The 22,536-nt window shown below is 38.0% G+C and overlaps 2 protein-coding genes and 1 pseudogene across 2 annotated transcripts in view; 2 read left to right on the top strand and 1 right to left on the bottom strand.

Annotated features, from left to right (window-relative positions):
• Nucleotides 1-2,651: 2,651 nt before the first annotated feature.
• Nucleotides 2,652-6,121, bottom strand: LOC107752878 (transmembrane protein 41A-A-like). The gene is made up of 5 exons (XM_016568947.1): nt 5,873-6,121; nt 5,229-5,379; nt 4,142-4,303; nt 3,916-4,054; nt 2,652-3,824 (listed from the first exon to the last, which is right to left on the bottom strand). Exons 1-5 carry the CDS (start codon nt 6,040-6,042, stop codon nt 3,604-3,606), a joined length of 843 nt encoding a protein of 280 aa, XP_016424433.1. The 5' UTR covers nt 6,043-6,121; the 3' UTR covers nt 2,652-3,603.
• Nucleotides 6,122-7,077: 956 nt separating this feature from the next.
• On the top strand, nt 7,078-14,673 carry LOC107752907 (peroxisomal bifunctional enzyme-like; annotated as a pseudogene).
• A 1,357-nt stretch (nt 14,674-16,030) lies between these two features.
• Nucleotides 16,031-22,536, top strand: part of LOC107752906 (UPF0524 protein C3orf70 homolog B-like) — an 8,549-nt gene continuing 2,043 nt past the window's right edge. Inside the window, 4 exon segments of the mRNA XM_016568980.1 lie at nt 16,031-16,514; nt 16,803-16,991; nt 22,072-22,343; nt 22,346-22,532. Of these exon segments, the coding sequence (XP_016424466.1) occupies nt 16,808-16,991; nt 22,072-22,343; nt 22,346-22,532 (643 nt within the window). The 5' untranslated portion in view covers nt 16,031-16,514; nt 16,803-16,807.

The raw sequence follows: 22,536 nt of genomic DNA, 5'->3' as shown, positions 1-22,536 counted from the left end.
CCTATATACATACTGCAGATGAGCAAACACTCTAAAAAAAATACGTCTTCCAGATGTAAATGCAGACGTCAAATAGACGTCTCCATGATGTACGTGTGCTATCAGGGAGGCCTATGTCAATCAAGATGGAAGTCGGAGACGTCTATTTGACGTCTGCATTTACATATGCAAGAGTGTTTGCTCATCTGCAATACGTCTATAGGACGTTTCCCATCAGATGTCAAATAGACGTTTAGAAGATGTCTTTAAGATGATTTAGAATGCACGTAAAACTGACATCTTTTAGACGTCTCTCAGGGGTTTGTACACAAGCAGATGCTTTCCAGATGAAGCGATCTTGTGCGAGTCCCAGATAGCACACGTATACGTCTGCAAGATGTCTGTTAAAGATCTTTTGATCTGGAAAGCATCTACTGTGTACAAACATCTGACAGACGTCTTAGATGTCAGTTTAGCATACATTCTAAATCATAAACATCTTAAAGACGTCTAATGTCTATTTGACATCTAAAATGAAACGTCCTATATACATACTGCAGATGAGCAAACACTCTAAAAAAATACGTCTTCCAGATGTAAATGCAGACGTCAAATAGACGTCTCCATGATGTACGTGTGCTATCAGGGAGGCCTATGTCAAATCAAGATGGAAGACAGTAGAAGGTCACTATGTTAGGTCCAGGTGCGTGTACTTGCAATGGCTGGTTTGCTTTCACACAGTAATTCACATGATTTGTCTGTGGACTGAACTGCAAGCTGTCCCACTCCAGTTTTAGTTCTAACATTTAATCGTATTTGATAGAGGCGTGTTACTGTAGACCTGTGTAAATTGTTTTTTACCTACTGAAGCAACCCGTCCACACTTATCTGCAAAGAGTAGCAAAAGATATCAGGTGCCGAAGGTGTTTCTGTTAGTAAAGGTTAGAGGCTTCTGCTAGATCAGGTCCGCTTTGGATTTCTAACTAATTTTTCACTCAAGAAGCCGAACACGGTTCTTTTTGGTTCTTGACTCTGTGAAGGCTTGTAGCTAGACGAGGCCGTTTTTCCCCCTGAATGATGCTTATTCTCAGGTGTTTGCTCACTGATGGAGTTCAGGTTGTGTAGCAGTTTGATAACTCAGATCACTTTTAACTGTTATTGTAACTGTAACACGCACCACGCTGTCGATAGACACCTATCTAATGTTCTACAGTGGTTCTTAACTTTTTTGAAGAGTTTGTATTTCGAAGCTTTGTCAGGTGTGCATCAGTCTTGCATCAGTATTTAACTTTACGGAAGCATTAGTCGATACGTGCATTAACTATCATCACACTGTCATATTGTCTCTGTAGTCTGGTAATTAAGCTGTCTTGCTATACATTATGATATCCTGTAATGTAACGCTAGGAAGAGTTGAGGTCTTAGCATTAACTTTAGGCCAAAAAGTCATGGCTAATACAAGTCGAACGAATCAGGTCAGTTTAGGATAGCAGTTGTTTGTAGTGTTGGCATGACATCTCATCGTAGTTTACTTTGGGCCCTAAAGCTTTTAGGGTGAATGGAGACAAAGTAGGTGCTGTTCTATGTTTATTTTTTGATATTAGAATAGACCACAGACACACAGCTATAGTTGCTCACAGTATGACGGCACCGTTCTAGTCGTGAACTCTGGACGAGAGCAGGAAATCAGAGCGATGCATGAGAAATCATAGGCTGTGAAAACTTCTTTGCGCCTTTACAACGGCAGATCCATTCCTACGCAGCTCTAGCTTCTCACGTTAGTTCCTTTCGAGCGATGTGAAACAGACTGGGCTCGCTGCACTGCCTGCCGTGTCCCCTCAGCTGGATTGTAGGTGGGGTGGGGTGGGGTGGGGACTGAGAGCTGAACCTTTTTCCTTTTTTTTTTTTGCTAACAACCATGTTGTTTTGAAATGTAGGTGAACTGTACTGCTGATCAACATGGATTTGAGCAATAAAAATTCTTTATAAAATTCTTGTCTAAAGCTCATCTTCTTGGACAGGGGCGTCCAATCCTCCTCCTTTAGGACCACTGTCTGGTGGTGTTTAGCTTTAGTACTAATATAACACACCTAAACCAACTTATCAAGGTCTTCCGTAATATTAGGATGTATCTGCGATACCTCCCGCACCCTCATTCACTATTCCTTACATTACTCAACTAGTCCACTGAATGAGTGAATGAAAATGAGCTAATTTGAACACTGTGTGCACTGAGGTGCTGTGGACGTATGTAAGTGCACTCAATGTCCACTATGGTTTCAGACGGAATAGTGCATTATATAGAGCTACATGATTAATTAAAACCTAAATCGTAATAATATTGATATCACCATAAATATTAGTGTTGTAATTTTACTGTTATAATCTAAAAAAAATTTATAATCTATTTTTCTTAAAAACTCAGTTTTACATTGAAATATTACAATAGTATTTTTATTTAGTTGTAATGATTATTACTACAGTTGTTTTATTTTGTATCCATATTAATATCAAAATTGTGCAGCCCTACAAACAAGCACATTTTTTAAAATCAAAATTATCCGAAAAATCGCAATTAAATTCTTAACCAAAACTGTGCAGCCCTAGCACTATACAAGGATAAATGCAGAACATTGCCTGGTCAGACAAATGCACTAATCATGTGATGGCATTTTTTCTTTAATTAAAAAACGGCATTCATAACATTCATCAACTGCGTGAATACTAGCTTGAAATGAACACCGCATGCAGATATGATGAAATGTTCTGACAGAAGCTAATGGAATGAGTTTATTATCAGATGATTGATCACATCGTAAACAGCTTTACTCACGCGATGTGGGTGTTCAGTGAATAAAAATACTACATTCTGCTCCCAGCATTGCTAATGCCACTGACATATAAACAAGAATTTGCTTTAATTCACCATTTTAACACTAAGTTGGATGGGCTTTCAGTGATCAGGCAGGACTTCACATACTGCCTTCTTCCCCATAAAGAAACAAAACCCATAGTGAATATTTACAGCTTGATGTTTTAATATTTACAAGTACTCCAAGAAAGTAAAATAGTAAACATTTCACTTCAGTGAGGTAGGTCACTTTTAAGGCTGATGTGAAACTTCAAAGACAGTAACCCACAACCAAAATCCATAATATTACAGTCTGTAAATACAGAAGAATAGTATCAAATACCTCAAATGTCTATTTTGCTGCAAAATTTCACATCTTTTAAAACACAAAAGCCTGTTATGGACAGCTGATGTGCACTGGAATAAATGTACAGTATGTATAGTAAGTGAAAACCGGCATATGAACAGTTTCATATTTCTGTGATTTGTACATAAAGGCAGGATTCAGAATTCAAGACCACCAATATTATATATAAATACAGAACTTGCCAAAAAGGCAGCAAAAAGTCCCTTTTTCTCACTTACATTTCAATCCATGCCAGTAAAGGCATGGCAGCCTTCCAAGTAAAGAATATGTAAAACTTACATTTCCATTTTTAAAAATGTGAGGCCACAAAAAATATTTTAGAGCTCTTAAAAGCCACTTTCAATATAAATAGTAGCCACCCACAAAGCAGCCCAGGGGGATCGAATCACTGACCCCACACGGTCCCTTATCTGTTTTTCTTGTCTTGACTGAGTCCATTTGTTTCATGGCCATCCAGGTGGAGATGCCGAGTGCTGTATGTACGGATCAGAGCTCCAGGCAGCAGAGCAACACAGGCAATAAGCAGTAGTTTCAACACCACACTCCAGGAGAACAAGTCGTCCAGAGAGGAGATTTGAGACAGCATTGATCCCGTCTGGACGCAGATGAAGTTGTATGGCATCAGGCCTGAAAGAGAAAACAGATGTTTCAAATAAATGCTACAAATATTAAGAGAAATGTTCAGAAAAATCCTCTGCCGTCATTTAACTGTGCTTACCAATGAAGACAGCCATGAAGAAAAGAGTGACTGGAATATTCAGTATTGGGGAGGTCATGTTTAAGAACCAGTTTGGACTCATGGGAAAGAATCTCAGGAACAGCAGAAAAAAGAACAAGCTACTTCTGTTTTCCTCAACCTGGAAAAGAGTAAACATGAAATCAAGTGATGATTCTTTCTATCTTGTACTTTCAGACATCTTAGAAGACAAGATAACTTGATGTACCTTCTTTTGCAGCATGGCCACCTTGTCAGGGAAGAGTCTCACAATGTGCTGCTTGCCAAATGCCTGGGACAGGAGGAAACAGAGAGTGGCACCCACTGTGGTGAGGACACAGGCGAGGAGAAGACCATACCATGTCCCGAACAAAGCCCCAGCCAAGATGTTCTGCGAAAAAAAGTCGTAAGAGCAAAGTATATACAGGTGCATGTTGTACATAACCCTCCTGCTAATATGGGCACACCATTTGTCAAATTGACCCCCATTGGTTTCAGTGTAATTTGCAAACACTACGAAAAACATAAAACCTCTAGTGCAGCTTGTCAGAAACTAAAATATGAGAAATTATGAACAGTTCCTCCCTTTGTGTTGGGTCAATTTGACCCACGTTTTTGTTCAAATTTACCTGCATTGACAAAATAAACTGTTTAGTATTAAACTGTTTTGTAGTGACTGCACACTGAGGTGCAAATGACTACAACCAAGTATAAATAGTATTTAACATTATTTGTGCTACAGTATTACTACAGTATTTGTACTTGTGAACAGCCTCTGCTTTTTTTGTTATGTCTGGTTCTCAAACCGTTGTAAAGGTAAACTGGGTTTCTCACTTCTTTTCAGTTCTGCAACAGACTAGTAACAACCAAAAACAAATAGAGTTTCACAATAAAAAAAACGAATGCTATGTGGAATGATTCAGATGGGTCTTACATTTCGAGTAAACTTGTAATTCATATTTTAGTCTTTGACAAGCTACAATAAAGTTTCCTGATTTTTGCCTGCTGATTGCATGTTTGTCAAATTGTTTATTTTTTTTGGCAAACTGCATGGAAATCAATGGGGGTCAATTTGATCAGTCTCACCAATATTTGTACAGCCTTTTCAAAACACATATGAAAAATGGGGGCAAAAACAAAAGTGTTGCGTTTATAATTTTGTTCAGTGTATGTTGAAGCTTTGCATGCACATTCGTGACCCTAAATGAGGAAAAACATTTCATGAAGAAATAAATGGTTTAACCAATGTTTCAAGCAGTTTAAAAATCAAGTATGGTCAAATTGACCTGCATTGAAGTATTTGCTTATATACTTACTAAGAAAGAGGAACCGGGTATGGCAAAAGCCTGTTTGTAGAGGTAGGCACTGCAGAAGAGTAACAACACATATCCTGTGTGCTGTGTCTTATAAAACTGCAACAGCTTTGCCATCTCTTTCAGTTCATCCAGATCTGATGGGAACTTCAACCTGAACCAAAATAAAATCGCATGACATGGACATTTGACAAACTTGCAGGGACAGTATCTCTGCTGATTATGCATCTGGCTCAAGGACACTACGGTGATAGTTCAAGAATCGCTCTTTTGCAAGGTTTAAACCTACATCGTCGATATTAAACCAACTCATCAGACATAAGAAAAACGTCTTCAGATTTTAATAAATTAAGAGACTGAGCTTCTCTAATATGAGTAGTAGGTAGGGCATCACAGACGATAGTAGTGGATATTCAGGGATAAACGTTGTAGCAACAACAGATCTGATTTCACTGCCAAAGGACAAATGACAGCTGGAGACAAGACAAGAGAGAGAGAGCATCCATTTTGGAAATGCTTCACACTTATGCTTTTCACACTTTCATACATCCTCAAAATGTTTCGTACAAGACTGAAAAGTCAGCTGTGAGAGCTGCAAATAGCAAAAGACAGATGGTCATTATCACACATGCAAGAGAAAAGCACACCTGGAGGCTGCAGTCTCCATTTCACTTGGGTTGTCTTCATCATTAGATTTTCTCGTCTCTCCATGGTCTTCCTTAGGCAGCCGAGGTCCAGGAGGGATATAAGAGGACAGTAAATAAAGGTAAAAAGTAGCCGTCAATATTACAGCAATCAGACCACTAAGCGAACGCATGACGGAGTTAACTAAGTTAGAGGGCGCAGATACTGCATGTCCAATTCACTGCGGATCACTTCCGGGAGCGAAATTATGAATCCTACGTAAGAGACAGACAAGCTTATTGATATTAATTAGTCTATGCTGGCGTTCAGAGCCGCTGATTGGTAGGATTCTTGACGTGCCTGACAACGTGACCTATTTAATATTCATAAGCTAGACCTTAGCTTCGCCGGTTTACCAAACAGACAATTATCAACATTTGGCCAGAGAGTGCAATAAAATAGAACCAGGGAAAGTTAAATATTATATTTAATTATTAACAATATTCCATTCTCTAAAAGCCTTTATACAAAAATACTACAGTATTGTTTAAAGTTATTTATTAATCGAAAATGTAAAATACCTCAGAAATATACAATTCCACTCAAAATTATATTTAGTGTCCTCTATATAAAATTTTTGTCAATCCAAAAACTGCAATGTACGGAGCCCGGGAAGTCACCTGTAGGAGAAAAAAAAACAATCCGTGGCGACGGTTTTGCAATCCGTCCCCTCAGTTTATAAACCGTACTCACGAATTCTTAAACTGTTCCCTCGGTTTAACAAATCGTGCCCACGGATTAATAAACCGTACCCACGAATTTCCAATCCGTGCGCTCAGATTTTGTAAACCGTACCTTCGGATTTTGAATCCGTACCCACAAATTCATAATCCGTGCGCACGCTTTCGCAATCCGTTCCCTCGGGTTTGTAAACTGTTAACTCATGGATTTGTGGCCCCGCCCCCACCAGCAAGACGGATTGCAAAACCGTCGCCACGGATTGTTTTTTTTTCTCCTACAGGTGACTTCCCGGGCTCCGTAGTAATGACATTTGTCTTTCACCAAATCGGAAAAAGACTACTGGGCGGACGTCGCATATTTAATATTCATGAGCCAGTCGACCATAGTAGAATTAGTAAAAATGGAAGTCTCCTGCGGTGACCAGATGTTAATTGAATAACTTTAGCTTTATTTTGGCAAACCAATGTTTTATACTCATAGTGAAAGTCAGTTGTCATGGAAGACACGTAGGACATGCGACGTCCTCACTTAAAGACACAAGCTCCAATATTAAGAGCGGCTGTGATTGCACTGACGCACTGAGTTTGCTGGTGTTCCAAAGTCCTGCAGCTCTTTCAACTCACAACAACACCGTTCAGCTCAACAAAATGGCCCGATATGAACTTGTTAAAAGATCAGTTGCTCTGATCACTCTTACTAACCCACCAGTCAATGCCTTGAGGTCAGTGAAAACCTGCTAAATAATACTAAAACGAATTCATTTACTTAATGCATTATCCATCTGTTTGTTAAAAAGAAAAACCAAACTACATTAATGCATACAATCTTGCATATATTTTTCTATTAGTATAAAGCTTAATGTACTACTTTGTATAAAACTTTTTATAAATGCTATGATTTATACACATGATCTTGTCCACAAAGACAAAGTGTCATTGAAATGTCCATTTTTCAAATGCATTTTTTTAGTTAATGAACAAAAGTGATTTGATCATGTCCATGCTCTTTCTCCTTAGTTCTGCAGTGCGTCATGCCATCGCAAAGAGCATGGAGTGTGCCCTGAGTGACCCAAAGGTCACGGCCGTGGTCATCTGTGGAGAGAATGGAAGCTTTTGTGGAGGTTAGACTATTAAAGATAAACATCCACCAAAAGCTTTTTTTAAAGTCTTTCAATTAAATGCTTGCTCTGGCTGAGTTATGTAAAGGATGAAATACACTACACAACTTTTAAAATCTGAACATATTTTAAAACACTAGGCGACATACATCCAGGGACGACATTGGTAAATGTTTACAGAGGAAAAACTGGGCATACTAAACAACTGAGGATCACACACTGCCAGACTTTAAAGTTGTTCCTACAAACATACGTCTCATTGTGTATTCAAGCCTTAAGAAGACCATCTAATATCTGATGATGCAGTGTTCTTCTGCAGGTGCAGACATTCGGGAGTTTGCTGGGCCTTTAAAAGGGCCTCCATTGGTACCCTTGTTAGATGCCATAGAGGCAGGAGAAAAGCCTGTGGTTGCTGCCATAGAGGGGGTTGCTCTAGGTGGGGGCTTTGAATTAGCCCTAGTCTGTCACTATCGTATTGCACACTCTAAGGTAAACCATTTTATACTGCAGTTTATTCTTTTGAACATGCATACTGAACTAGCTTCAATATTGTGCAGTACTGTCTAGTGCTGATATGTCCCTAGTTAATCGGTTGAACTTTGATATTAATATGTAAAGTTTATCAGAGAAGGGAAAGGTTGTTGTTTTGTGGTTTATGCACTATGTAGTGTATAACATATCATGTGTTCCAGGCACGTCTTGGACTTCCAGAGGTGACTTTGGGCATCCTGCCAGCTGCAGGGGGAACACAGCGTCTTCCCAGGCTTATTGGCATTTCTGCTGCCCTAGAACTGATCACCACTGGTAAATCATACACTTAGCCTACTGGCACACCCACAATTCACCCCATCAGATTTCAGCCACTTTACTAACTTCAACCACATGCCCTCTCTGCAACCCTCCAAAAAAAACATATCAGTCATGTCATGCAGAGAATATTTCTGAAATTTCCAATTGGCTAAGAAAGAATGAGCTGGTCCCCTAATTCTTTTTTTCCCTGTTCAGTAACTGCAATTGCTATTATTTCGAAAGAGAATAATAAATAATTTAATAGTTTTTCACTTTAGCAAGTGCTGAATTTAATCTGATAAGGTACATTATGTTAAAAAAAAATGAAAGCCTTAGAAGCACTACATGGTGTTTTTAGTAATAAGTAAAAATTTTCCCACTAGGTGTCAGCATTGTACATTGTTTCTGATTGATTTGCCTTAGGGCTTACAGCAATAGTTCATCCAAAAATGAAAATTGTGTCATTATTTGCTCACCCTTATGTAATTCCAAACATATGTTCTGATATTTTTCTGTAGAACACAAATAGAAAGAAGAATTTTCACAGTGCCTATTTTTGACCACATATATCTTTATTTATTTATTTTGGGCACGTGTGAACATTCTTTAAAAAAATCTTATTTGTTTTCTTCTGGTAAAATAACAGTATGCACGATTGAAATGCTATGAGGATGAGTAATTTATTTTCATTTCTGAGTGAACTAATCCTTTAACAAATGAGCAATCAGATTTCAGTTGTTTTATGATTGTGATGGGATTTTCCTCACCCGTAGTCATAATATATTAAGCAGAAAAATAAGCAAGTAAAGTACCCCACATCGCTCAGTTTCTCCTTTACCAACAGCAACATGATTGTTTGACATTGCAGGCCGCCATATCTCTGCCCAGGAGGCTCTGAAGCTGGGCATCGTTGACCAGGTCACAGAGCAGAATGCTTGTGAGGTGGCTGTGGAGTTTGCCCTGAGAGCTGTAGGTATGTCATGAACTGGCAAAGCGGAAATACAGACTGAACAGTAAAGGGAAGCAGAGTCTTTGGCAGGCTTTCAGAGTCAGGGGCCGTACCTGATAAAACCTTTGTCACAGCAAATGGAATTAATGTTTCATATCCTTGTCAACGAGTTGCAAAGTCGTTCTTTGCTTTGATCTATTTTTCAAGAAGTGAAAAGGAACATTATTAGAATATTAACTGTGACCCCTCATTGGAGAACGATTTGAACAAATTACATTTTTTTATGTATATTTTTTCTTTTCAAAGTACCAGTCAAGTTCTTGAGTATTAAAAATCTTTTATTCCCTTTTATGTTAAGATGTTCTTTATATCACCTCAAAGTAGTTCAAAAACTTGCAAAATGCTAATGATTATACTCAGGGTCTAGACTTTTTAACTGGCTATTTACAGGTCAAGTGGAGTCAAAAATGAGTGTTTATACTGTCGCTTGGAGGGTGTTGAATCGTGCTCGGCCTGAAAAAGTGATTAGAGACTCTCTCTGCAGCTTCTGAAAAATGAATGCCAATTCTTCACCTTCTGCTTGACCCTCATTTCCTCCAGTAATGAAAAATCATATGAGAGCAATTAAAACATTGAAAGGATTACTGGACTCTGAAATATTGTCTGTCAAATTATTCAGCTTTTCTAGGTCTACAGTAAGTGCAGCTGTTCGTTGTACTCTACAGGCCACAAATTCTTGCTTAGACTGAGGGAGCCAGATCCCTTGTAATGTGAATGTTGTGAGTGACACTCTTAGGGAGAGATCAGGGTTCATCTAGAGTCAGGATAAGCTCTGGAGGGAGATTAAAGATTGGCCACAACTAATGCTGTCACTGTAATCACACGCTGAGCGAAGATCAACCCGACCAAATCCTCATGACAGTCAACTAAATGGAATTGTGGAGCTGGTATGGTGGACAACAGCCAAATGTGCCTGATTTACTAATTAATGGTAAATAACTAGAGTAAATGGTTCAAAATAGTCAAATCTGTCAGAACGTAAACAGCACAAAAAACAAACAACAAAAAAACTGCACCAAACACTCGTGACACTGAAGACTGGAGTAAAATTCAATTCTTTACATCTCAGGAATAAATTAAATTTTTTAAAAGTATATATTACAATAGAAACCAGTTGTTTAAATTTGTAAGAATATTCACAATATTACTTTTTTTACTGTATTTTTCATCAAATAAATCCAGCCTTACGGACAAACATTTTTACACTTCATAATTACTGTAAGTCAGTAGTTTAATTTGTATAATTGCTTTTGATTCAGTTACATCATTCACAGTGCTTCCTGAGTAGTTAATTTACTCATACAAGAATGTAAATGTTATGAGTGTCTTTTAACTGATTTCCAATTATTTATTTATTTGCCTCAAGTCAATGTTGAAATGTTGTCATTCATCTTGTAGCTCTTGAAGAATTTGTTTAAAATCCCTTTTCACAATGAATGGAAAAAATACTTGCTGAACCAAGATTATGTGCTCGTTTTTTTATTTTATTAATTTATTTATTTAACAGGGAACCATGTCATAAGTAATCAGAAGTGGCATATTCATGTTCCCTAAACACTTTTTGTAGAGTCTCGCTCTCGGCTCTCATAGCTACAGATATTCATCTTGTTTTCCAGTTGCAGAAACATCTGCCAAATGCACCTATCAGGATCTAACCCAGCCCTACAGTACTTACTCACAATAAATCACAGCATTAGTGATTCAAGTCCTGCCCACAGAATCACAGATTAACCACAGATACATCTGTATCATGCAGTAGTGTGCACAGCACACTAGACATCAAACTGAACACTCCTTATGCTTTTATGTGTTAATTTAAAGGAATTACTCATAGCCATTGTATAGTACAACGAATGAACACAAGCTTAGTGAATCATGTTTAGTGAAAAATATGCAGTGTTTGCAGCTCTGAAATTTAGAGAATTAATAAATCATACCCTTGAGCACAGTTTTAAAATACTCATTCCTATCAATATACTTTATATTGATTGCTCAAAACAGGACAGTGCAGAAAGCAGACAGAACTGTTGGTTTCTGGTTTTGCTGGCCCTTTAAGGCTCATCAGTGTGACCCAGATTCCAGAGAGAAAATGAATCTAATGCAGTTAGAAACTATATTGAATCAAGTACCACCCTGCATAATCCTTTTAGTGAGGAAGGAAATCAAACGTTAGAACCTCTGGTAAGTTCAGAAAAATGCAGTTTTGATGGGCTGTTGTGTGTGTGTGTGTGTGTGTGTGTGTGTTGGTTTGTTGTGCCAGTGTATATATGAGGAAGTGTGAATGGTGTGTATGCCAGACAGAATATGACTCAAGTCAGTGTCTGCCACACTGTGCTTTGAGTGCCAGGGTTATACACTTTCAGACTTTCAGAAATTCAATTCATATTTTAGCTGTGATATTTCAGTTTTTCTTTTTTTAATAAATCTGCAAAAATGTCAACAATTCTGTGTTTTTCTGTCAATATGGGGTGCTGTGTGTACATTAATGAGGAAAAAAAATTAACTTAAATGATTTTAGCAAATGGCTGCAATATAACAAAGAGTGAAAAATTTAAGGGGGTCTGAATACTTTCCGTACCCACTGTATATTACCATAAGGGTTTTGAAATATTGGTAGATTAACTTGTTGACAGATTCAGTACTGTATGTTTTTTTTGTGTAACTGTATATAGATCATTACCACTTTTCATTGTTAATCTATAATCTGTAAATCAAATCGGGAATAGGCATTAGTCACCGGAAAGGTTCAGGACTGTCCACCCAGCACTGCCTTTATGTTTCACATAATATTTTGACATCATATTTTGTATATCTTTAACAGCCAAACCGCTGCTTTCCCGAAGAGTGAGCATGCCATGCAAACCCAGAGAGATCCGAAGTGCAGCCGTCATGGGTATCAAAAGAGAATGTCTTCATGGGCATGAACAAGACCTGGGAATGGTACCGAGTTATTGTTGTCAACTAAAACTATTAAAACATTAAGGTTAATTTAAATAAAGCTGAAATAAATCATAAATATTAGTTTAAAAACGTAGTCTTGGCAACTGACTGCAATAAGTTGAAGCACTAAAATTACTAAATGGACATTAAAACTAAATTAAAACGTTAATATAAATAAATAATAATTTAGTAGTATAGTAATATTTAAATAATAATAATAACACAGCACCTTTACTGAACATTCACTAAAAATTACAATTAAAATATAAAACTAAAAGCTAATCAAAAATATTAATAAAAACTATGATAGTATACACAAAATGCTAAAATAACACTGAATGGTATAGGGTGTTAGTTCACAGAAATGTGAAAAAATGTCATTATTTACTTAACTTGACTTACTTTCTTCATTCACTTTCATTGTGTGTGGACAAACCGTATTCAGACATTTTTCAAAATATCTTCTTTTACTGTTTTACATTTATTTTCATTTATTTAACCCAAAGTGACTTTAAAGCATACATTTGTTCAGCGTGCCCCCTGTGAAACCATTGAAACCATTGCTGGCATCATTCTCTCTCTATTGAACAATATTAAAGTAAATTTAAAAAAAAATGTTAATTTAAAACCCTCATTGTCTTATTTTTGTTGAATATTCTCATCTTGGACCGCTTTATACACTTATTGGTTGTTAGTGTGCTAATGTTGATTTTCAGCCATCTGTTTTCTTGAAGTTTGAGACAAGCAGAGATGTTCTCTTATCACAGAGGAAGGATGCTGGCACTGTGCAAACCATCATGCATAGAATTCTGGCAGTTTTGTGCTCTGCTCAGTTTCACCATCTGCCAATTGACAAGTCTAATTGTGCCTATGTTGTTTTAAATTGGTGGTTTTGTTTTACTCTGTTCTGACCATCAATTTGTCACTCTTTTAGGTCTGGGCACTATGGGAAGGGGCATTGCTGTGTGTCTGGCACGTGTGGGAATTTCTGTCATTGCTGTAGAGTCAGAAAATAAACTCTTGGAGACTGGCAGGCAGATGGTGATTGGCATGCTGGAGAGAGATGCCAAAAGACGGGGAGTGAGTGCCTCTCTCAATCTCCTCAAATTCACCATCAGCTTACAGGACCTGAAGGATGTGAACCTTGTTATTGAAGCGGTCTTTGAAGACATGGCACTTAAGAAGCGTGTTTTCCAAGAATTGTCCAAGGTGTGTAGACCAGCCACTCTGTTCTGCACCAACACGTCTGGTCTGGATGTGGATGCGTTGGCTGGTGTGACGGACAGACCACACCTGGTGGTTGGGATGCACTTCTTCTCACCTGCACATGTCATGAAGCTCCTAGAAGTTGTCTGCGGGCCTCGTTCCTCAAGTGAAACTATTGCTACAGCAATGAGCCTTGGGAAGAGGATGGGAAAGGTGAGAGTTGCTGTTGGAAACTGCCCTGGCTTTGTTGGAAACCGCATGCTAAAGCCTTACATAGATCAAGCCACCTTCCTGCTGGAGGAGGGGGCCACACCTGAACAATAGACAAGGCTCTGGAGGACTTTGGTTTTGCGATGGGAGTCTTTAGGATGTCTGACCTTGCAGGCCTTGATGTTGGTTGGAGAGTCTGGAAGGAATCTGGTTTGACCGGGTCTGATGTTGACCCAGAAAATCCCCCACGTAGGCGCCAAGGACGTAGGTACTGTCCCATTCCAGACATGGTCTGTGAAAAAGGCAGGTTTGGCCAGAAGACTGGTCGTGGTTGGTACATGTACGACAAACGTGGAGGCACAAACGCGAAACCTGACCCACTTATCCAGATCCTCCTCGAGACGTACAGGAGCAAGTATGGCATTCAACCGCACAACATCTCAAATCAGGAAATAATCGAGAGATGCCTTTTCGCCCTGGCCAACGAGGGCTTCCGTATCCTAGAAGATGGCATAGCTGCCCGACCCGAGGATATTGATGTCATCTATCTGTTCGGTTATGGCTTTCCAAGGCATCGAGGTGGGCCCATGTTCTACGCCAGCATGGTGGGCCTGGAAAGAGTGCTGGAGAGGTTGGAGCATTACCACCAAGCCCATCCTGATGTACCTCATTTGAAGCCCAGTCCATTGTTGAAAAAACTTGTGGCTTGTGGCAGTCCTCCTGTTCAAAAATGGAGAGAGCATATCAAAACAATGCACAGCCATCTCTGAAAGCACCATACACAACACGCAAAATCTGTTAGTTTTAAAAAACTGCATAAAACCTGTTATTAATAAAGAATTTACTTTCTCAACTCTTAACCCTGTCTCATCGCTCTCATTATGTCTCCCTGAAGAGGTTTTAATGTCCTGTGTTGTATTTTTAGCATTTCTTAGAAGAAGATGTCTTTAGTTTTGGCAGAAAGCCAAACAAATCCAAGCAAATTAGTTTGTTTCATTTTTTCACAGCTCTGGTCTCATGGCCCATTGGTGTTTCATTTACCCTACTGTCAAAATGCATTAGAAAAGTGGCATTTTATCTTTAAAGGATTCTTGGATGAGAGGTTTCTCAGATAGTTGCAACTGGCCACACATATTCACAATAACTTAAATTCTGTGTACACTACCATGCTTATGAAAGACGTTTCTTATACTAAGCAAAGCTCAATTTATTTGGTCAACAATACAGTAAAACGGTAATATTGTTACAATTTAAAACAACTTTTCTATTTTAATATATTTTGAAAATGTAATTTATTTCTGATGGCAAAGCTGAATATTTTAGCAGCCACTATCAGTTATCGGCGTCACATGATCCTTCAGAAATCATTCTAATATGCTGATTTGATGCTCAAGAAACATTTCTTATTATCAATGCTGTAAACAGTTGTGCTGCTAAATTTTTGTCGAAACTGTGATACATATTTTTTCAGGATTCTTTGATTAATAGAAAGTTCAAAAGAACAGCATTTATTTGAAAGATCTTTTGTAAGATTATAAATGTCTTTACTGTCACTTTTGATCAATTTAATGCATTCTAGCTAACAAAAAGTCTTAATTTCTTACCAAAATCTTACTGACCCCAAACTTTTGAACGGTAGTGTATACATGATGAATTACCTGTTAAAATGCTTTTGATTATTTATATGGCTGTGCATTCAGTTTGAGGGAAAACTTTTAAATTAATTTGGCTTTGAGGATCTATGTGGAATAGCTGGTCTGTGAGGTGTACTGTGTATGATGTGATTTGTGCTTTGCTGCAAGGGATAAGTTAATTGCTATTGCTTCTGTGCTGCTACCCAGATATGTTTGAGGCTGTTTAATTAAACACCGCTAAACCCTTGTGTTCACCCCTTTGAACTATGCCCAAAGATGGTGTAGAAAACTATGAAGACCAAATTATTTGTACATATTCATAAGGAGAGAACTCAGAAGTTTGCATCAGTACTTAGATTCACTAATCATCAAGATGTGTTGAAAACTCACCAACTTACCAAGGATAAGTCTAATTAGCCTAATATAATAATAATAACAATAAAAATACATTATTTTAGAAAGTCTTTCTAATGTCTTTTCTTTATACACCTTACAATAAAATTATATAAACGAGAAAACCATTGTAATGGCTCTCAGGAGAATACAGCGCCGTCTGCTGGTCAAGTGTCGTCTCTGCCGCTGTGTGCAGTATAATATGTGTCAGCGTGCGAGCAGCTCTCACTCAGTCCCGGAGCAGCATCCGCCGCGGCAGCAGCAGCTCGAGGAGCGCCACCGGGATTGTGTTTCACAGAAGTTTCAATCTGCGCTGCTTTGCTGAGCTTTTTTCCATCTTTAAATAGCGAACGCTCCAGAACCCTTCACGTGCATGATTGCTCCTCAATAGACATCTGACAGCTACCGTTGTTTTAACTCAGTTCAATTGACATTTCTCTGGAAATTTACGAAAACCCAAGGATTATCCGCATCCAGAAGCCATTTGTCAGTTTAATATGGAAAAATGTAATTCTTCATATTCATTACGACTGCAGGGATCTTAATGCAGATGTTGTGGGAAGTTTAATGCAGATATTGTGTGATGGCAGGATATCACCAGCTTTGAGTGCTCAAACCTGATTAAGGTAAGCAAAACCAAACTCCAAATACGTGGATAGTTCTTATTATTTAAGACTGCTGTTTATTTTTAATACAGTAAAATTTTACATAAAATAATGATATCACATGGTAATATTATATAATACTAAATATAAAATGTGAAATTATTACATTTGGTATACTGTCATAGAAAGTGTCCTAAATACATTTTATTCAATTTATTCATTATTATTTTAGACTAAAACTTTCCTATGTGTAATGCATTTTTTGTAGATAACACAGTGTATTTTCATCGCATGACTCTTCTCTTACAGTAACCATGGCTTACACTGGAGCTCAGAAGGCTTTGAAGAGTGATAAGTTAGATGAAGCTCAAGCTCTGGCCAAAAGCTGTGCAGGCCGGCCGGACTTTCTCGCCTGTGATGGACTGTCCATCTGCGCGACACACAGCCACGGAAAGTGTTTCAAACTGCACTGGTGCTGCCATTTGGGCTGGTGTCACTGTAAGTGGTCAACTTCTGACATGCAAATATATTCTGTTCCACTCTATTCTATTCTAAATACATCACCTCATAATACAAAAAGTGTCCACTACTCTGAAATGAGTAGTAAAAAGTATCATTCACGTCACACACACAAAAAAACAAAAACAAAGGGGCAATATTACAGTTGGAAATATGATTAAAAATGACTGCTCAAACATTCTATATTCGTAGCAGAAAAAATATACTGCTGTCGATCATCTTGCAGGAAAACTATAGGTTATAGTGAATTCATGCACAATATTTCATTTTCTGCACTTTTTAAATGAATCTAGGTGTTAATGACATTTATTTGATAAATTCTATGCACTGTGTATGATCGCACAACTTGGTTTTTCTGATTTATTGTCACAGCTGCTTTGAGAACATTTATGAGCTTGTACTGTCATCAGAAACTGCTGTCTGGTGTCGCTTGGATGCTTTTTCAGCATTATATGACTTCAGATGCACAAGGCTGAGAATTTCTTAGTAAGCAAGATGTGTCAGCCTTGAATATCTCCCCGGAAATATCTTACCAGCAAATCCAGTGTGAGGGTTAACCTTTATATTTGACTTTATCAAAGCAGACCTTACCCCACCTGAACCTTGAAGCCACCTCTATATTCTCCAGTCGTTAGCTTGACATGACCCTGAATCCACCAGTTATCAGTGTATACACAGGAAGTGGCTGCTCCGCTCCTTTAGCAGGATGTTTTCTTTTTCTAGCTCACGTCCCTCTGACTGAGTTCAGCTCCTGAGTGATTGTAAAAGCTTTCATTGTGTTTAAAAGAGGTAAATGTCAGTGTGAGGCCTTTAGAACTGTGTGAACTGATCAAACCATATTTAATACCCTCTCATGACACTTCCATCACGGGAATTGAACTTTATTGAGTTCAAATAATAAAGGAATATTATCCTCAGTGTCCCTCAGAGTAGTTTATTGATTAACCCCATCCTTTTCTAGCTTATTTTGGTTTGAACACTGATCAGATACTGGCCAGTCCTATGTTTGTGATTACTTATACAACACAGAAAGGGCACTCTATTTATGTATTTATTTGAGCAATAAAAGCATGTCTGTAATCATCATAAATTCCCATTCTCTGCACAATGTAATACTGGTCTACTAATGCAGTTATGCAGCCTCTATTTTATGACTAATTCATCATTGTTTGCACGCATTGTGATAATGTAATAGTTTTTACCTTTCATTAATGTACACATGAGATATGAAGTTGCAAAATAATGAATTCGGACTATAGAATGGTGGGAGACACTTAGTGTTTCTTAAATACGTGTATGTCCTTTACCAGTCTGTGCACATGATGACAGCTTTAATCTACCATTATTGCAATAGAGACAAAGCATTATGTTAATGCGTGCTTGTGGTTTATCGGCCAGCACACTTGCCCTGTGATATAACTACTGACTGGTGCGCCATTGTGAGAAGCACTAAATGTACCATAAAATTACAAACACAAAATGCTCACCCCAGTATGTATGGTTTAGAATGCCTGTTCTGTTAAATAATTCATGGCTGGAAATCCTGGAGTTCTGTTGCATAACTGTGTTGCAGACTTGAAATTACACCTAGCACAAATGGTGACTGCTATTCGCAACCCCATGAGTGGCTCATTAGCAGGTGGAGCACTCAGAGTAATGTCTGCTGAAAATTCAGCTTTGCATCACAGGAATAAATTACATTTTAAAATATATTCAAATAGAAAACAATTATTTTAAATAGAGCCCAACCGATATGGGTTTTTTGGGGGCTTATACACTTAAAAAAGATACAAAATTATCTCTTGGGCAGAACTCTAAAGTACAAAAGCTAAAAGGTACATCTTTGTACCTTATTTACTCCTAAATGGTACATATATTTGGTGGCTGAGAGAGCTCAATGTGCTGCAACTTAAGAAAAATTGAAAAAGCACCAGCAAATTAAGAAAACATCTTCATCAGTTTGACAACACATGCTGCAAATACTCAAAATACAGAAACGTGCTGCATATACGCACAACGCGACCAAATACAGAAAAGCATTGCAAGTAGCACAGACCACAGAAAATGGAAACTTTTAAAAACTGGTTTCAAAGTTTTTGAAAGTGATAACATTATTGTCTCTGTATAAACTATAAAAACATAAATTTGTGAAAACGGTGACATCATTATTACATGTTCAGTCTATAGGTATGCACGAGTTTCTTTACAAAGTGGCATCGCCATCTACTGGCCTGGCATGCAAAATACAACGTTTTAGTAATTTTTGCGGCTCTGTGTGATAGGAGAGTTATTTGTTACTTGGAATTCTTTCTATTAATAATATACTATATTATTATTATTATTATTGTTATATGTTTTATTACACATTTTTATTACACTAGCCCAAATACTGGAAAAGCTACTCTCATGTTGTTTTAAAATGTAGTTTAGTTAGTAGTGTTGCTACTTTTAGTTAGTTAAACCCTGGCACGGTCATCTGTTTGCAGCCCCAAACACAAGATATTTGACAGCTGCTGTCTTACTTTCCTAAGTGTCCCCTATAAATCCGTTCTAGGGAAGTAAATGGGATGGATGGGGCTACTGTCATATGTTATCTCTGTAGAGCTGACTTCTTTATAATTCAAGGGATGCTTTTTGTGAAAGAGAAAGACAGAGATTGAGCATGTGAGAAAGACTCTTAGACAAAGAGACATAAGACAAGAGATTTACTGTCAAAGGCCATGAGCGAGTGAGTGGATGTTGATCTGGGCCTTAGATAACAGGGGATTAGTGTTGTCATAGTTGTCCTGATCACACCCCGGCTGAATTCTACCAGATGTGTGGAACGGAACGGAAACATGCTGTATGGTGCCGTCTGTCCCTCCCTCTCTGGACTTTTCATTTTGACGATTTTTCAACAATGGGGGAGCATGAGCACCCTGCTGAATCATAAAATGAAAAATAGGACAAAAAAATCCTCCTTGATCAAACTTTTGATATACAGCAGTTCTCTCAAATTCCCATCTGTAATATTCACAATATGATTGAAATATGAAAGGGGCCATTCATGAAAACCAACATTTTTCTTTTCAGTTTTTATTTGTATTTTTAAAAAAGCTGCAAAGAGGGGTGATTGACAACAAAACCATGAGCACATGAGACCACCAGGATTCAGGGCAAAAATGTGACCACAAAACCAGTCATAAGGGTCAATTTTGTGAAATTGAGAGGATAGGACAATATTTGGTCGAGATACAACTATTTGATGTATGGTTTGTTAGGACAGGACAAAAATCTAAATATTGAGAAAATCGCCTTTAAAGTTGTCCAAATGAAGTTCTTAGCAATGCATATTATTAATCAAAAATTAAGTTTTGATATATTTACAGTAGGAAGTTATCTTCATATCAAAATATCTTCATGGAACATGATCTTAACTTAATATCCTAATGATTTTTGGCATAAAAGAAAAATGAATAATTTTGACCCATACAATGTATTTTTGGCTATTGCTACAAATATACCCGTGCTACTTATGACTGCTTTTGTGCTCCAGGGTCACAAATAATCCAGATTTTTATAATGTGGGATCAGAAATTTTATTTAAACACCTATTAATAAAAAGGTGGAAAATCTCACATGTGGTATATTTCTTTATGTTCTCAGATTAGTTCTGTATATACTGTGAGTGCTGTTGAATGTGTAGCTAATATAGTAGTTTTTGGTGACTTTTTTTCCCCAAAATCAGCTCTTTACTCTTTACTGGTTTTACTGACAAGATGCGCATGACAATCGCATTCGATTAATCGTGCAGCCCTACTTAGTGGATTATGATAAATATAAATTGCTACAACATGTAGAATAAGCCCCATTAATTCATTCTGAAAGCAGTATTGCTGAACTGTAATACCACCTCAGTGGATAATTCATTTTTTTTAAATCTCTAACTATTCTCACTGTACACAGGTTTTTATTATGTAATGCAATATGTTTCAATGAATTACATTTGACAATTTTAGATTTTTTATATCTCTTTTCTGACAGCAAATCCAAAGATAACTAACAAAAGTGGTGTGTGCCAGTAGTTTTCATCGGCATGTAGATGCACGCCACAGGTTTTTGGATAACTGTCTCTGTGTGAGATACTGATATTTGTGTTTTAATGAAAACAAAACAGATTGATTTGTAAATGATGATGACATTCAGACCAGCGGTCTGGCACTAATACTGCAGTGCACTGCAAGAAACTACATAATGAAGCATCCTGTGAGTTTTAATGTAATGCATCTTGTCCCTTTTTTCTGGATGCCTCAGTTATACTTAAAGGAACAGTTCACCCAAAAATAAAAATTTGCTGAATATTTACTCACCCCCTAGCCATCCAAGATGTAGATGAGTTTGTTTATCCGTTGGAACAGATTTAGAGAAATGTTCACCAATGGATCCTCGGAAGTGAATGGGTGCCGTCAGAATGAGAGTTCAAACAGCTGATAAAAACATCAGAATAATCCACAAGTAATCAACATGTCTCCAGTCCATTAATTAACATCTTGTTAAGTGAAAAGCTGCATGTTAGTAAGAAACAAATCCATCACTTCAAATGAGTCATCTATCCATAATATTGCTTTCTCCAGTGAAAAAGTCACCTCATATGAACCAGGAGAGAAATATGCACGGATCAAGCACGCCTTAATGGTTTATTTGTTTCTGGACTGGAGTCATGTGAATTAGTAGTGGATTATTGTGATGTTTTCATCAGCTGTTTGGAGTCTCATTCTGACGGCACCCATTCACTGCAGAGGATCCACTGGTGAGCAAGTGATGTAATGCTAAATTTCTCCAAATCTGTTCCGATGGAGAAACAAACTCATCTACATGATGGCCTGAGGTTGAGTACATTTTCAGCAAATTTTCATTTTTGGGTAAACTATTCTTATATTCTACCTAAATATTCCCAAAGCCTCAGTTAAAATTTTCTGCTTGCTCCAGTCTTGTTGAGGTAATACAATTTTAATTCACAAATTAGTATGTGCTTTCTGAGACATCAAGGTAATAATCTCCTTTTACTCTGTCTGTACAGGTAAATATGTCTACCAGCCCATGACCAATGTCGCTCAGCTACCCAGCACACCTGTGCCGGCTGCTCCATCTGACTGCACGGACACAGTCGATCTGTCCATCTCACTGACTGAACGATTCCTCCGCATCTCCCCCTGTTTCCTGCCTCCACCTTGTCCCGAATCTCCCAAATACTGCAACATTGCCGAACTGTTCATCGATGACTACATTGTCAAATGCATCAACGGCAAGATGTGCTACGTTCAGCGGCCCCCAATTCACACGGAGGCCCCTCCCACCCCGCCTCTCTGACACCACAGAAACCACACACTGAAGACAAGCAGACTGTTGAGGAGACTGTTAAAGGACCAAAAATGGGCCACTGCTCTTCGCCCTCCAGCTCCGAAGACTCAGGGATCAATGCGTTGGGAGGACACTATCTGGAGTCCTGTGAGGAAGAGTCTGAGGAAGAGGATGAACTTAGCAC

This window comes from Sinocyclocheilus rhinocerous, unplaced genomic scaffold, assembly GCF_001515625.1.
Source record: "Sinocyclocheilus rhinocerous isolate Xijiao unplaced genomic scaffold, SAMN03320098_v1.1 scaffold1252, whole genome shotgun sequence".
Classification (NCBI taxonomy): domain Eukaryota; kingdom Metazoa; phylum Chordata; class Actinopteri; order Cypriniformes; family Cyprinidae; genus Sinocyclocheilus; species Sinocyclocheilus rhinocerous.
Note: the sequence above shows the minus strand (reverse complement) of the source record. Positions and strands in the feature narration are given on the sequence as shown.